Source organism: Rattus rattus, chromosome 2, assembly GCF_011064425.1.
Source record: "Rattus rattus isolate New Zealand chromosome 2, Rrattus_CSIRO_v1, whole genome shotgun sequence".
Taxonomy (NCBI): domain Eukaryota; kingdom Metazoa; phylum Chordata; class Mammalia; order Rodentia; family Muridae; genus Rattus; species Rattus rattus.
In genome coordinates, this window is record NC_046155.1 from 213388229 (window position 1) to 213405622 (window position 17394).

Consider the following 17394-nt stretch of genomic DNA (forward strand, 5'->3'; position numbering starts at 1 on the left):
GAAGAGAAAGGAAAGCTAGTGATTCTCAGTAAGCCAGCTGAGACCCTCAATCTAGACAGGGCGGTAGTGAAGACCCGTGGGCCACCAGGTTCTGTGGTGGCATTGAAAACTGTCTATTACTTAATAGATTTCTTTATTTTGACAACGTGAAAAGCATACTTACTTGAAAATGTTATCAAAATTGTATCAAAACAGGCAGGATCAGTATGTTTTTATCTGAGTCTCAGCAGCATTTATGGTCATTTTTTGGTTCCAACAGCAATGGTCACATTTCTGGTTTTAACTTAAATTTTTACTCTCTTTACACTAAACTGATTACTTCCCACTTTTGCAAACTTGTTTAAAATTCTTTTTAATATTCAATATTCTAGATCAAAACCACTTTGTGAAGAGAGATCAATTCATTACATTAAAAGGGTAAAGCCTTGTCTTTTATACAAGTTTGAAGACTGTAGATCTCACAGCTATCGGTACCACATCTCCTTCCCATCATAGGTTGTATTACTAGCTTTGAAGACATTCTTGATATATATGTTATCAGGCCCAGGGTAACTGATTAAAAAGACTGGAGGATTCGGGAATTATCAGTAGTACTAGGAAAATGGAGAGTATATATTCTACTTAAAGTTCACTACTTTTCTTTTACAAATATAAAGTATGCCACATTATTATGGCATTTTAATCTGGAAAATTACTCTCGGTAATTACTTCTTTGTCAAAATAATTTGTATTTAGGAAGATTAGACTTCATAATTACTTCTTGGTAAAAAATTAATCTTGCCATTTATTTGGAATCACGAAAAAGAGAAATGAATAAGCTTTCTCAGATTTTTAATATTATTGTCAGCAGTATTAAGAAATTTGAAAAATTAAAATTACACTGAGAATTAGACTTAATATGACTAGCTAAGAATAGCTGTATTGTTTAAAATGTACAATGAGGTGATTGAATGTGATAATCATGTTAATTTTTACTGCCAGCTTTATTTTAAGTTTTAGTTATAATTCAAATTTATCATATTAAAGTAAAAATTATATAGCAGTGACAATAATGAATAATTTTTGAGAATAAATTTACCTATAAAAAAGTAAAAGTAAAGTAAAACATTTTTATTCACACAAAAAAGTCATTTCAACGTAAAACCCTTAACCTTAGAGAAATCAGCTGTCAGAACAATGAGTAAATAGCAAACATGCTCAGTATACAATGTTCACCACAGCATGTAATTGTAGCAACACTCAAATCTTCACAGTTAGAGATGCACCAAATAAATTATATTGTAATATATTAATGCTATGAAATGAGAGGCAATTAAGTAAACTCTATTTTCAAGTAGTTTTAATGATAAGAATATATTTATGATGCAATGCCAAATAAAAGTTCTAGAAAGCAGCATACACATTATCTAGACTATAATTTCACTTACATAATGTGTCATCGCACTCACACAATGAAACCCACAGGGACACACACACATATCCAGAAACACACACATAGAGACACGCATACAGAGATACACAGAAACACAGATACAGTCATGCATGCTCACAATATGTCATGGATACAAGCACTGGCAGGCGAGAGCACTTGAGTGAGGTTGGCGGAAATTCCAAGAGGATGTTGGAATCCTTGGAACATGACCGACTGTGAGCCGCCCAATAGGGAAGAAACTTTTGAAAGTGGAAAGTTTCTCTTACTTTGTGTCTGTAAGCGTGAGAATGTGTTTCTTGTGTTTGGTGTGCACACGATGAAATTAGCCACATCTTAATTTAAATGAAATGAGATTAAGTTAACATCTTCACTAACTAATTGCTTTAGCTCTCAATTCTCTAGAAAATGTCACTTTTGATACCTTAAATTCCCTTCAACTAAAATGTTTTGGTTTGTCCATAGACATGCTTTTAAAAATACTTTACTTTTTGTGTATCAGTGCTTTTTCTGCATGTATGTGTGACACCATGTTGGTGCCTGGTGCCTGCAGAAAGGTGGTGTTGGATTCTCAGGAACTGGAGTTACAGAAGATTGTGAGTTAGGTACTAGGAATCAAACCTGGGTTATCTGGAAGAGCAGTTAACGCTCTTAACTGCTGAGCCATCTCTCTGATCCCCACGGCCTTGCTTACTGGAAACTTACACACTGAATGCAATTTTGAAAGCATAAACCCCCCAATTTTTAAAAGACAAGCTTTAAGTCAGGCATTGTCTAATTTCTACATTTGCAGTTGGCATACTTAGTGACCAGTCTGCACACTTAGCGATCAAAATTATTTGAGAAAAGATCTCCAATGCAATTCATGGGCAGCCCAGGAACACAGCATTACTCAGACAGCCATGCAGTGCCTACCCGCACAGGAGCCCGATAGGCTCCCCGAGGGCACCCGCTGAAGCCGCTGGAACCCCACCGCCGCGGAGACCCCAGCACCTGCTGTGCTCTCCGTGAAGGCTCCTCCTGATGGCGCATCTGCCTGCTGAGGCTGCACTGTTTTCCTACAAAGCCTGATTTACAAATACATCTTCCTGTCACAGCACACTGTGGTGACACAGAGCCCAGGGGACTGCAGTCACAAGGCTCACAGAATCGCTTCACTGGGTCCCACCAGGTACTGAACTTTCAGACCCAATGGAAGGAAAAACAAGGAGACAAAGCAGAATGATCATGTGATATTATTCAAGAATTACAGGCAGGGATATTTTGACACTTTCTACTAAAGCCCAGCCTGGAGCCTGAAAATTACTTTCTTGTTGTAAGAAAATGTATCTACGTGTCAGGAGCTAGAATCTACAGGCTCTAGGCACCTGCCTTATGCAGGGTAGAACCATCATGTAGGAAGGTACTGAGAACGACATTCCAGTTGATGGGATATTTCATTTCAGCCAACTGAAAAGTCTAAAACCATATGGAAAATCTTCACTAAGTAGAACGCTTATTCACTGAAACTGACTCTTAAAGGACTTGAGGAGGTGGCATTCGCTAACCTCAAAGGAGTTGCACATTTTAACTTCCCCAAGGTAAATTATTGAACTCTGAATAGACTAGAATTAAATCTATGTTATTTGTTGAAGAAATACTTAAATTACAGTAATCACTATATAAATTCCGGAGGTAGGAGCACAGGTCAACGGAAATGTTGAGTTTTCTGTTTGAAAAAGTGTTTCAGTGAGTACAAATATCTCATCTTCAGAAGTAAACAAGTCTGCCCCCTTTGTTCATCATGAGGGTGAAATCCATTACTGAAAGGTGAGGGTAATCCTTACCTTACACTCATCACAGCGCTGCCCCTGCACATTGGGTCTGCACTCACATTGTCCCGTTTTCCTGTGACAAATCTCTGAGAAGGAGCCATTGACGTTACAACGGCACGCTGCAAAGACAAGATACACAAGCGATGAAAACAGTCTTACAGATTACAAATATGGATTGGGTAGCCCCTACCTGAAATGCTTGTGACCTGAAGCTTCTCAGATCTGAGATATATTACGTTTGGAATATATGCATAGACTTCTCTGGTTGAACATTCCTAATCTAATAATATAAGATTTGAAGTGCTGAAAATCTGTAGGAGAGTTATTAAAGAGAACTGAAGCCATGAGAATATCAACACCTGAGTTCAGTATTGGAATGTCTTCTAATGTGCTGGGTCGTCTTTCAGCAATTATTTATTGAATAATAATTCTATTATTTAATCCCTGCAACGTCTCTCTACATTGTAGACATGCTTGGCACATCATTCTACTTAAGTATCAATACAATTGTTATTATGACCTTGAGAATAAAGACAAAGAAGCAAAACATATAATGTCACATGTGTGGTAACTGTTATAGCAGGTCCCAGAATCTGCTTGAGCCATGAAGTTCCCCTTTTCCAGGTTCAGTGCTTTTACCTTTTCTTAGACACATTGGGGTAACATCTAATTGTCATATTCCAATTGTATATAATATAGACCCCTGGAAGGCTGGAGCACTTTTGAGAAATTATCAATATCGATAATCCTTTTGACACAGCATTAGTATCATTTGTAATAAAACATTTCAATATGATATTATTTAATACTGCCAGTTTTTTACTAATCTTCAATAATAATAGTATTTTTAAATGAATATTTATCCATTTTATACCACAAAAGCATTTAAAAGAACAAAACGTTATTTCAAATCTATTAAAATGAAACATAATGATATTTATAATTATATATTGCTAAAAACTCACTTTTATTTTACAATTTTTATTTTTCTCCAAATGTAGGAAGTATAGTAACTTTAATAACTTATCAGTTTTTTTTACATTAGAAAAGTTTTGTAAAGATATTCTGAAACATTACTGACTATGTAAGTCTAAAACCTGTTTTAGCTCTCAGGTATGAGCAGTAATTAATGCCTTACTCTGCTTTGGATGTGTATATTTTTAACGGTATAGGCAATTGTACTGATACCAGAATAAAGTTGTGAGGGGGAGGTGACATGGGATTTAGTCATACATGGCTTTGATAAGTATGTACAACATCACAGTTGATGAATTTCTTGTCAATAGATACAGTGAAATCTTCTGATATTATTCTGTTGACTTGGCTCTAGGTTCTAACATTCTTAATTGCTTTTCAAAGTCCCTCTTCCATCAATGTTTGGCCTTCTCAGTGACCTCCAATTTGAGACCATAGAGAATTTGGCCCAGCCAATTAACCATTCCTTCCTCTCAGTCAAGAGCCCAAGGAGAGTCTACAGGTGGAGTCTAAGAACAGAGTGAGAAAATAAATCATTAAAAGTTCACTTTCTTATGAACATGAGAATTACTCTGCATATTATAACTTTATATATAAATTTCTCATGTATATTATGTACAAGCTTTGCAAATTTCAAATTATTTAGAATCACTAACTTGACCTTTTAAAAGTGGGAACTACAAAAGTAAATTTACCAGGAAGGTGGTGGTGACTGATAAATGTCACCTAAAAATAACAAAAGCAATATCAGATTCATATCAAGTATTCAATATCAAGTATTCATGAAAAATATAGGGTACATAATTTAAAATATTTCTATATACTAGTGAGATATCTATGAAATTTATATTGACAAAAGTACAGTTTTAATAAGAAACATGTGTGTGTGTATGTGTGTTTGTGGTTGTGCATGCTTTAAGATGGTCCCAGTTTGTAGCCCAGGCTGGCCTAGAAATTTGTGATCCTCCTGCCTTAACTTTCTGAATGCTGTGATTACCACAAGTTTAGCACCACGAGTTACAAAGTTAATATAGATGTGGGCTTACTTTCTGCATAGAGGAGATACAATACACCTGAAAATTATAAAAATATTCAGTAAAATATTTTATAGGTGTTTAAATCAAATTATATGCTGAAGAGCCTTAAAAGCCACAAGCAGATCTATATTTCCTGGCAAACTAATGGTGATTCTTATGTTTAGTTGTTGCTGTTCTCAGATTTTTCTCTCATGATCTCACAATACTTCAGGCCATGGATCATAGTAAAAATGAGTTGAATGTCCTTAGCTTCGTGGAGGGAGTTATCGGAAGACATACAGAGAAATTGTGAAATGGATTAACTAGACCTAGAATTAGTGAGGCACCAATAATTATGACTACACAGGGAGACCACTTCCAAAGACTGACAATGGGAGGGATCTCCTGAATCACAAGCTTGCCACATTCCCTGTACCTGCTACGTCCATTAATCCCCACAGAAAACGTGTGACCCTTTGCGTATGGGGAAACCATTCCTAGAGTCACATAGCTGAAACTCCCAGGTAACAGAAAACAGTCTTGAGTTCACTGATGTTTCTGAGTAATGCCAAATTCCATAGTGTTTAACGTTACTCTGGTCGTGGGAAATTTTTTTTTCATCTTTATTAACTTGAGTATTTCGTATTTACATTTCAATTGTTATTCCCCTTCCCAGTTTCCAGACCAACATCCCCTTAACCCTTCCCCCTCCCCTTCTCTATGGATGTTCCCCTCCCCATCCTCCCCCCATTACCGCCCTCCCCCCAACAACCACGTTCACTGGGGGTTCAGTCTTGGCAGGACCAAGGGCTTCCCCTTCCACTGGTGCTCTTACTAGGCTATTCATTGCTATGTATGCAGTTGGAGTCCATATTTAGAAAGTCGATTTGCGGTTTTAACAAGATGCCAATTATTCCAGAGGGTGATTTATTTTGACTTACAAATTATCACTCTGAAAGGATAGAAAGCTAATACTTGGCATTATAATTTCTGAGAGAAACTTCTCTTCCTTTGTGATGGGTCTCCAGGCTGAGTTTCCTTAGGTTCCTGCAATTCCATAGTTCCCGGTCCCACCTCAGCATCAATTCTCTTCTTACAACATTAATTCCACAGAAATAAACGACTGTTAGCCTCATAGCTTTCTTCCTAAAGATTCTAACAGTGATGTTGATAACTGACAAATAGATCGTCAGAACACTGACATGCATTCATATTTTTGTGCTCATTTTCTTTTGCATATCGTTTACTATAAAACAACTGTAAAATCTGAGTATCATTGAATTCTATACGTAAGGAGGAAAAGATTAGAAGAAGAATATATTGTAGCAAAAAGCCTCAAAGCTTTGAGAAGCATTCTATAAACAATTCCGGAATGTGAATTAATCAACTCAACCAGCAGGTGCCATTCCATAAAAGTATTTACACTTATAAAATAAAAAGAAGCAAAAACCTGTAAAGTCTTCACATGAGAGCAAAACCAGTTAACACCTGCTGATAGGTATTATGCAATAATATAGAGACATGATTTATTTCAATCAAATGATTAGGTTGATACTAATGAAAAAGTCCAACGAAGCCTGTATCATTTCTAAACTCCTTTGTTAAAGATTTCAATTCAATTAAAACAAAATTCCTTTGTAGGCATAAGTACAAATATGTGTACCCCTTAAAAAACCAATATTTAGCAATATGACAAGTTTTAAGGATTTATTCTATTTACTGCTACAAGAAATATTTTGAAACGTGCAGACTTCGTGTCTTCATGGGCATTCGTCATCCATGTATTACAGATAATTTCCTGGTCTCCCATCCTCACTCGAGAGCTCATCAGCTCCTCTGAGGTATCATGCATCAATTCTGTCAGGGACATCAATAGTTCAGGACTTACGTTGACAGTTCTTTGCATCAACTGCATCTCCAAAATACCCGTCAGCACAGAGCTCACAGAACCGGCCTGTTGTACCTGGCTTACAAATCAGACAGGAGCCAGACAGGCTGTCACAGCTGCCAGGGATGGAGAAGTCAAGGTTGTCATTGCACAGGCATGGCTGACATGATCCTCCAGGTATGGAAGGTTGTCCAAAATAGCCTTCCGCACACCTAAGGTGATAATTTCCAACAGTGAGATTTTAGTGTGTAAGGACAGGGGACAGCAGGAGGGGAACTCAAGAGTCCCACCCAACACAATGTTTACATTTCTATCATATTCCTCTGTGAGAATAATGGCTTTTCCTCTTAAGTGCTCCTTTCCTCAACTGCAGAGTGATTTTTAAAAATGCCTTTGCGACAACTGCAGTATAGATACAAGATGAAACACTGCCTGTTTCACTCATAATTAGATTTCAGCCAAAAAAAAAAAAATCCTGTCACTGACATTGAACATGAGACCAAAGAAAAGCAAGAAAATGTGGCCGGCACTCTGAATTAAATCTAGGTTCATACTACAAAGCCTTTGTAATATAGCACATCATTGTCTCCACCTCCAATTGGTTGTTCTCTGTCCACATATATAAAGTTCATATTTCTTTTTTTGCTGATGTTCTTATAGCAAGAACTTCTTATGCAGAAACAAACTCAAATACAACATTTGTCAGATAGAAATTGTGACTCGGAAAATAGTGACACTTGGCTAGGAGCTCTGGGCATTTCTGAATTAGTAACAGATTTGTATACATTTGCACATAGATTAAGATGGTAGGTTCAATGAAGTTCAATAACTCAGGAGGAGTCTAAGAAGAAATGCCTGCCTGTTATGATACTACATGAAAGGGCAAAGCTGAGAGGTTACCCAAGTTCACATCAGAAAATTCTAGGTTTCCATAAAAATAAAACCCAACCCCAAACTATATTTATTTGAAAAAAAAACTTAAGTTTATCATGTATAAACTGTGGCAGAGAAATTATATACAGCTTTTCCTATCCACTTGTCCTTGATGTATGTGTTTTACAGTGCTGCCCAGTGCTACCGATGTTCAGATTCACACTTGACAAGGTCTCACTTCCATTCAGCTTGGTCCTCTCAGTTAAATGTTCTCATGCTTTGCATGAAACCCCACTCATCAAAGAAGAAGTGAAATAGCATTAGAAGGCTGTGGCCAGTGTACCTCTGTTATCTGTGGCATCTTATGAAATAGCATACTCTGCAGCGAGGATGGAGAGTGAGGGGAAACAGGAGCTTGGTGCGAGAATATCATTAACTTCATGGTATACAATACTTGTGTTCGGCTCAGATGTAGAAATATACTAGAAAGAGGCTTTCTATCATTTGGAACGCAAGTGTTTGGACTCCAATATGGGGTAGGAAGGAAAGCATTAATAACATTATTAGGTTGATGTTAATTTGATGCAGATACATTTATCACTCTTAGTTTTATTGAAGCTTTATAAGTGACAATATAACGATACAGATTTGAGGTTTTATCATCATCTTTTAAAACTTTTTGAATTATAATCACAAAATGGTTTATAAAATTATAGCTGAATATTCAGAGAATAAAAGAATATTGCTACTAATTAATATTACCAATATTACTTATAAATTTTATTTTTTATTGGATACTTTTATTTACATTTCAAATGTTATTCCCTTTCCCTGTTTCCCGAACATAAGCCCCCTATTTCATCCCCCTCTTATTCTTCTATAAGGGTATTCTCCTCCCCAACCACTCCCCTGTTCCTGTCCCCCTGACATTCTCCTACACTGAGGGGGTCCAGCCTTGGCAGGACCAAGGACTTCTTCCATTGGTGCCCCAAAAGACCATCCTCTATAAATTTTCTACTATAGACAATGAAATGGCACTATAGTGCAGAAAATTTCCTCACAATCACTTCTAGAGTGTATTCAAGATAAATGATTAAGGATACGTCTTTGACTAGTAACCTGATTTTTACCTTATTCGATCTTTAGATATTATGATAGTATCTACATATATTCACATCCCATTTGGCTTATCCTAAGAGTGCCTTTGGCCAGTTAGAATGGGTTCTACAACAGACAATATCAAACCCCACAGAAAACTATTACTTTCATCTTGCCCCCTTCAAAATGTCTTAGTGACCCCAAGAGAGATGGAACTATTTAATAGAGTATTAGACATTTTCTTAACAAAGATAGCAATAAGTCCAAATTCTCCTGGAATTGAAAGTATATACAGAAAATATAACTAAAAAGAACGAGGAAACAAGCATTTGCCATTTTAATTTCAGATATATATATATATATATATATATATATATATATATATGGAAAATGCATGAATATCTATGACAACTCATTGGCCACTTGACTAAAGTAGAACTATTTTCTCCCTCCAAATGCATAGTAACATGTGAGTAACCTCTTAAACAGTTAAACATTGGTTTTTATTACTAGTGTGTGGTGTTTGCACATGCATATGTATGTGTACAACCATAAATGTGCATGTATGTGTATATGTGGTGTGTGTGTGTATGTGTGTGTGTGTGTATTAGATTTTAAAAAGAGGTAAAAAGTTGAGGGATGTGGCCACCCACCCATCTCAAAAATTATAACCCAGAATTGTTACTTTTTAATGGAAATGCAGGGACAAAAAAATGGAGCAGAGACTGAAGGAAAGGCCATGCGGAGACCACCCCACCTTGGGATCCATCACACCTGCAGACACCAATCCCTGACACTATTGCTAATGTCAAGAAGTGCTTGCTGACAGGAGCCTGTTATAGCTGTCTCCTGAGAGACTCTGCCAGCATTTAACTAAGACAGATCCAGATATTCACAGTCAATCATTGGACTGAGTCTGGGGACCCCAAAGAAGGAGTTAGGGGAAGGACTGAAGGAGCTGAAGGGGACTTAAAACCCATGGGAAGAACCACAGTATCAATTACTTGGACCCCTCAGAGCTTCCAGGGACTAAGCTACCAACCAAAGAGTATATAGGGAGGGACCCATGGCTCCAGCCACATATGTAGCAGAGGATGGTGTTATCTGGCATCAGTGGAGGGGAGGCCCTTGGTCATGTGGAGGCTTGTTGCTCCAGCATAGGGGGATGCTAGAGGGGTGAGGTGGAAGTGGGTGGGTGGGGAGGGGAGCACCTACTTAGAAACAATGTGGAGGGAGGATGGGATGGGTGTTTGTGGAGCGGAGACTGGGAAAGGGAATAACATTTGAAATGTAAATAAATAAAATAAGCAATTAATTTTTAAAAAGAGGCAAAAAGTTTCCATTAGGGATTAAAAAGTAATCCTAATCATGGTGAGTATTATTCTGTGTGTTGACTAATAATAAAAATTACTGTTATTACTTATTGGGTGATCTAATTAAAATTAGTAAATATCAATCCCATAGGTCTTCCCAGACTCTCAGATTTTTCCCTTCAGTACACTAATTTGAATGTGAAATCTCCATCTCTTTCACTTTTACCAACAATACAGTGTGAAGACAGTAAAAACAATTTGTAGGATTCTTTGTTAAACATGGGCATCCTGGCTATACTTTTTCATATTAATTAATTTTTCAAATCAAATTATAATAGTTTAACAAAAATCTCTTTAAATGTAAATGTGAATTCAGGCCACACAACAGTTCTGTAGCTGAGTGGCTGCTGCTAGTTTAGGACAATATTATTTATTATAGGAGGAGAAATACCAATGAAAATGAATGGCAGACATAGAAACCAAGAAGGATAGAAAAGCATGGAATAGGACCGATGGACCTCTGCCTCATTCTGTTCCATTATTCCTTAATTCGGTTTTCTGTAATCATCTGTGACCTACATTCCCATCCCCCATCTTCCTTAAAACTTCAAAAGAAGAATAGAGGAATCGACAGAGCCATTTTATATTACATTATTAGAAACAAGGAATTGTATTATTTTACTGTCTAGGCACAAGAACTACGCACTTGCTTATCTAACACAGAACAACTAGAGATACCCAAGAGTCAGAATCAAAGCCTTTTCACAGTGGTGGAGCTGAATGCTGGCAGCTGAACAAGTGACAGTGCCTGGTTCAAGTTTAGAATGACTGCAGTCTTCCAGAGAGAAAGCTACATCATCAGAGGAGGAGCCTGCAGTCTAACCGGGTTGCCTAGACTGTACAATGCTCTCATTGCTTCCCATTCAGCTAAATGCTGGCTTACTCACATGGTGCCTGTGCCAAACCAGAAGGCACTGGTGAGGCAGTAGGCCCAGTTGGACACCTGAGCACAGCCCAGAAGCTGCACTGGCAGGAAACAGTTGTTGGGCACAAAATATGGTGCTAGATCCAAGAGCCGATTGCTCCTTCCTCGTAGTGATGAGATTACTTGTGCATAGCCTCTAAAACCCTCAGCTGTTACAATTCTGATAACAGTGTCAGGAAGGAAGTATACTTCTCTCTATGCAGCCAAGACCCAGGGACTAACGATCACCTCTTGGGCAGGAAATGGCTGCAGAATTGCACCTGAGGGTGAATGGACTTGATCTAGATTAAGATGTTTCTGAAGTAGAGAATATATAAATGATGTTTATGACTTGAAATAAAAAAACTCCATTTATATCTAAAATGAATCTTGTGGTTAAAACTATAGGTGCACTTTCATAATGTTAAGCCTTTGGAGTCAAATTGCCTTTCACATTTTCAAGGGTTACTTGTAAGTAGCCTTTGGGCTTCTCTCTCTTCAACTACTGAGTTCTCTGTATTTGCCATTTGGGGAGAAGATGGGTTTAAGGAATCCGCACATTGCACTGTTTTATATTTTCCTATAGTTAAGGCATCATGGATTTTTGATCGTCTCTATGATGTATGATCTGTTGTTTCAGCAGTAGACGCTGAAGTTGGGTATCAACTGTCACTGACCCTTCATTAGTTTCGTGTTCTTTGCTTTAACTTTCCTATACTGTCCATTGCTCACTTGGTCCCTTCGTGCCTGTGGAATGCTATTTCTTTCTGCTTTTCTAAGCAATAAAAATCTAGAATCGAATCATAATAAATGTCTCCTTGTCTTATTATCCTAACTTTTATTTCCATTATGAAACTATACACAGCATAGAGACTACCCGAGAGTTTCCAAGCTATAATTAACACTTAAAATCCTAAGGACTCCCCTTGATAGTTTGATCCTTAGCAGTATTTACAAATTTCATTCCACCTTTGTTGGTGGGTTGAATTGCTTGTGTGTCATTCCCTCAATTCAAGGAGCAAATCCATCTTGTACGATATGCCACAGGAAAAATAGGAAAAAGGGAATATAGGGAATGTCTAGGCTTTGGGTTGTGGTTTCTAGTGGCTTCTCACCTCTTGTAAGTCTTGTTCAAACAACAAAAGTAGGGTGATTCCTCAGCAGAGTGGAGGGGAGGTGGACACTAAGTCCATGTTACAGAGCTGTTGGCCTTTGTGTACCATTGGAAAAGGAAAAGCCAGCCTTCTTCAATAAATGACACCATGTATATCAACCACACTCCTGAAGCAGTCGCACAACAAAGTGGATTCCACGCATTTGAAGGATTTTGTTTGTTTGTTTGTTTGTTTGTTTGTTTGGTGTGTGTGTGTGTGTATACATATGTGTGCGCACGCATGTGTGTGTGTGTATGTCTGTTTTAAAGAGGGAAGAAGAAATTGGACTAGAATGGAGGTGAAATCTCCATTCTTTCAATTCTTTCGATGATTTGGAAGGAGCTAAAGGAGCAGAATGAATTCAAGAAAATATGTTGTATAAAATTACAGAGAATAAATGCATTATTTAAAAAATGAGTTGATAGAGTCAGAAAGAGACAGAGAAATAAAGATATAAATACAGTCAGATCCCAGTGTTATCCTCAAAGAAGATAAATGGCTCTTGAACAATTGTTTCCCTAAGAGTGAGAAGGAGGGGGAGAGAATTAGCTGAAATATTGGAATGGAAAGCTAATGGTGAAGACCAGGGAAAGGAGAAGTCAGCTGCAACATACTTGGGCACATCATTTTGGACTGGTCAGCCACACTGTGTCAATTCTTCTGAAACACTCATGACCACAAACACTCGTCTACTGAGTACACACATGCACACAAACTCCTTGAACTGCATCAACTGGTTAGAACTTTAATTCATGATGGCTTGCAAAAGAGAATGAAGAAAAACTCTACTTATCTAGTCCATTCTTCTAAGGCATCACAACTTCCACAGAAGACTGGTGTCTCAGGAAGGAAATTAATTGAGATAGAGAATATAAAGTTGGATCGTATCTTCTTGACACATTCATGTCATAAAATAAGTTTGCATGTATAGTCAATGATGAACCAGCCAGGCTGCCTAGTTTCCTCACTATTCACTACAGGGAATGTTAATATGTCTGTGGATATCTCCTAAGCTTAAGTGATTGTGAAAGTCCCTACTGTAGGAATGGTGACATCATGGAAGACACCTTTTCAGCTACAGAATGGTGGGTTTCACTGGGCTGCGAATTCAATGTTGGGTTTGGTTGTGCTGACTTCAGATTTCTCTCCTTTAATGCCCACAGATGCATTTAAAAAATATTTCTATTACTATCTCTGATCCATCTGATGGGGATTTCGACTTAAAAAAAAATCCTCTGAAATGGAAAATCTTAAAATATTCAAGGAAAACCTTAACCCAAGTTCTGGCTAAGGAAATACAATATCTCATTGCCTCTCTAAGAATACTAGATTATTTTAGGTTGGCAAACTTAAATTGCAAGTAAGATGTACCATTTGCCACACAGTCTATGCATCTTACCATCTTCCGACTCTGATTAATATAGATTTTAGACAGGGCATCATGCTTTCTGTCAGCTATTTCTTTCCTTGCAGACTTGTACTATTCAATTAGAATTCTCCCTAGAACTCATGTGTCTATTCTCGCCCACATTCAAGAAGGTTTTGAACTACTTGAGGACAAAGATGGGGAAAAGGCCTCTGTTTGCATTCAGTGTCTTACCTTGTACCTACCATATGGCACTTGGTAAATAAATATTTATTAAATAAAATGTAGCTTGTTAAATTGAAGATGGCTTGGGAAGGACAGAGCACAAAGCAAAGCAATGTAAATGCATCAGAGGCCATGCTCACCCAGATAAGCGGATTTAATAGCCTTGTATGACAGAGCAGCTGTCATTTTCTAGTTGCTTAAAAAAAAAAAAAAAGGTTGCCTGTGGTAAGCTAGGGGGTATGAGACATTGACACAAATCTGTCCTGGCAGTGCTGTGCTGTCCTATTAGAGTGTCATGCGCATGTGCCTTTCTTTATTTAAAAGATACACAATTAAAGACCTCCAGTTTCTCAACTGCACACAAATCCCCCTTTTCAGGTCCGGTCTTCCCTAGATCATTTACAGAAGCTGCCGCAGTCATAAACAGGACTTATTACTGCTGGATACTGCTATTGGCTTGCTGTACACAGACTACTAGCTACTGGCCAATGCTCTCTGGGTGAAAGCTTAACAGTGATGGCTACCAAGAAGGTAGAAAAGGATGGGTAGACATAGCAGCCCTTGGAGTTAGCTGTGGCGAGGAGAAGAAAAACCAGGGCATGGGCATGGACATGGACATAGACATGGACATGGCCTTGCCTTCTTCTTCTGCCTTATCCATATTTTCAGCAGTGGTTACTGAGGCTACTACATTTCAAAGTTAAAAACCGGTGGGACGGTTATTTTATTTGTCTGTGTCATCAAGGAAGAATTTGCGTCTCTTTTAAAATTGGGACTGAATACACACAAGAAAAGTTCCTCCAAATGTACTTCAGGAGAAAATATGTGATTATGGAAACCATCTGAAATAACATCTATGTCCCTGCTCCCCAGAAACTCAACAGGAATTAAAACACCAGTTTAAGAATGATTAGAAGGGGGATATAAATCATGATAATAAATTATGCTTTGTTTTGTTCCAAATATGTTTACAGTAACTTATAGGCCACTTGCTGAACTATGAACTATAAATTTAAGCCACATTTTAAGGACAAAAAGCTAATTATGAAAAATAAATGGTGCCAAGGGAAGACAGCAAAATAAATCTTAAAGTGATGGCTTTCCACTCGAGCAACAGTTTTTAAAGAAAGAGTGTAGGTTAATGCTCAACCTTTAAGATTAAAACATTAATCAGATATACTCAGAGTGAATGGAGATTTATAACCAATTTACAGAGGATAAATAAACTATAAAAATAGAGTGCATCTGTGTGACAGGTGTGATAAGAAAGTTTATTTCCCCCCAGTGAGCACCACAGCTTTTCTGGAGCAGGGAAAGATCGTGTCTGTGGTTTTATAACTCTCAAGGTAGAAGAAATCTTTTTGCAAGGCAATGTGGCACGTGCTTACCTCTCACAGCGTGGTCCTGCATACCCGACAGGACACTCATCACAGATCAATCCCAGACTCCGGTCTAAATGGCATGTTGGACTAAAGCTGGGTGACAGTGTTCAGGAGACAAAGAAGAAACATATACATGAGATCATTAGCAGCATATTCTCATATTTCTTTCTCTGCTACTGCTGTGCCCGAAACAGACAGGCTGGCCATTCTCCTCTCCCAGACAGAATAGAGTCTGGCCAATGGAGGATGAAATGACATAAAATGCTATTTTAGCAGACATGAATCTAGCTTCAGTTGAGAGCAAGATCCCTGTGTCATGTTATTAACTGACCTTTGACTATTCTGGCTCTGAGATCACCGACAAAGAGAGTGGACACATAGCAGCTCTGCAAAAACTCTCCAGGTTGGGGAAAAGAGAGTCTAGTTCACATTCCTCATTTCTGGGCAAAGAACTGAGAATCAGAAGCAGCCTGGAGAAACCTGAGAGACGCTAAAGAGCAGTAGAGCCATAGTGGCTGTGTGGGATCGACATCCAGACCAGGGGCCATGGGGTCTGTGCGTCTGCTATTGCAGCTGTGGACCCACAGGCAGGACGTCATGTGGATGGAATCCTTAGAAACACTTTCAGCAAAGACCTAATGCATACACTCTGCTTCATTTGTAATCAAACAGATCAAACAAAACTAGCCCTTGCCATGTCATATCTCCCAGCATGTTCCAACATACGCCTGTCTTTAAACACACTTCCAGTTCGGGACAGAAGTAACAGAGTGTGATGTCAAGACCAACCCAGTACTATTATACGGTAGCATCAGTTTTACTTTTTTGCCTGGTAAGAAACACCTTCCGTGCAACAACTGACCTGATATTCCCTTTTTTCTGTTTTTTTCCATGAACCCTTGTCCACTTTGAGTTTTGCATTACACTGTTTTTTAAATTTTTTATTTTTAATAAAAATTTATATGAGATATATAAATTACATTAATATAATTTAAAATTTATATAATATGATCATATTTGTATATATAAACATGTATACATGTATATATATGTATATCTATAATTACATATATATATACATGTATATATATATATGTAATTACATGGAGTGCCATAAAGTTTTTCACGGTATAAATTGTTCATACATAATCATGTTAAGTATACCTCCTAAAACATCTTTTATTTCTTTAGGGTAAAAAGTTTCAATGTCACATTTGCATATTTTTGCAATACCCCTTTTATATATACCCCTCTTATATATAATGTCATATGAGAGATTCTTGGTCTCAGTTAACTATAACTTCATATGCTTGATCAACCTTTCCCACTTCCCTGCTTTCCATGGCTCTCCTACCCTTTTCTCATAAGAATGATCTCTTCAAGATCAACTTTCCTAGACTCTACACCACCATTTTAAAGGGAAACTGTTCTCAATTAATCTTACTCCAATTATGTTTTCCCTGTGACACTGTCTATTTTACAGTACAAAAGAATGGCTTAAAATCAAATGATTAGATCACAATAAATTAAAAACATTAGGCCCTGTCTGGTTCTGCTTCTGGAACACTTTTCCATCTTTGCGGCTAATCAGATTATGGCTACCTCTTAAAAGTAACCTCGCTCTGGCTTACCTCTGCGCAGACCTGCAGTGCTTCAATAATTCTCATTTGTCTATAGTACCAAGTTATTAGGATGCATTAGGCACATCGTACTGGCTATTTCGACTCATTTCAAAATCTAAATGAATCTGTGGTGTCAGGGAGAAAGTCTGGCCAGAAAAAAAAATAAAACCTTTGAATTTATAAAAGTTATCCAAGTAAGGGAGGGTGTGATGGGTGCTGGGGAACCCAGATCACGGGCAAAGGAGGAATCTTCTGTTAGAGAAGAGCTTACAACA

General features: G+C 37.7%; 1 protein-coding gene across 1 annotated transcript in view; it reads right to left on the reverse strand.

Moving 5' to 3' along the window:
- The window catches only part of Lama2 (laminin subunit alpha 2), a 470233-nt gene that overhangs the window by 231530 nt on the left and 221309 nt on the right, over positions 1–17394 (reverse strand). The window contains exons 19-21 of the mRNA XM_032895270.1: positions 15504–15590; positions 7123–7334; positions 3256–3362 (exon numbers count right to left, since the gene is read on the reverse strand). Of these exons, the coding sequence (XP_032751161.1) occupies positions 3256–3362; positions 7123–7334; positions 15504–15590 (406 nt within the window). The remainder of the gene's footprint in view (positions 1–3255; positions 3363–7122; positions 7335–15503; positions 15591–17394) is intronic.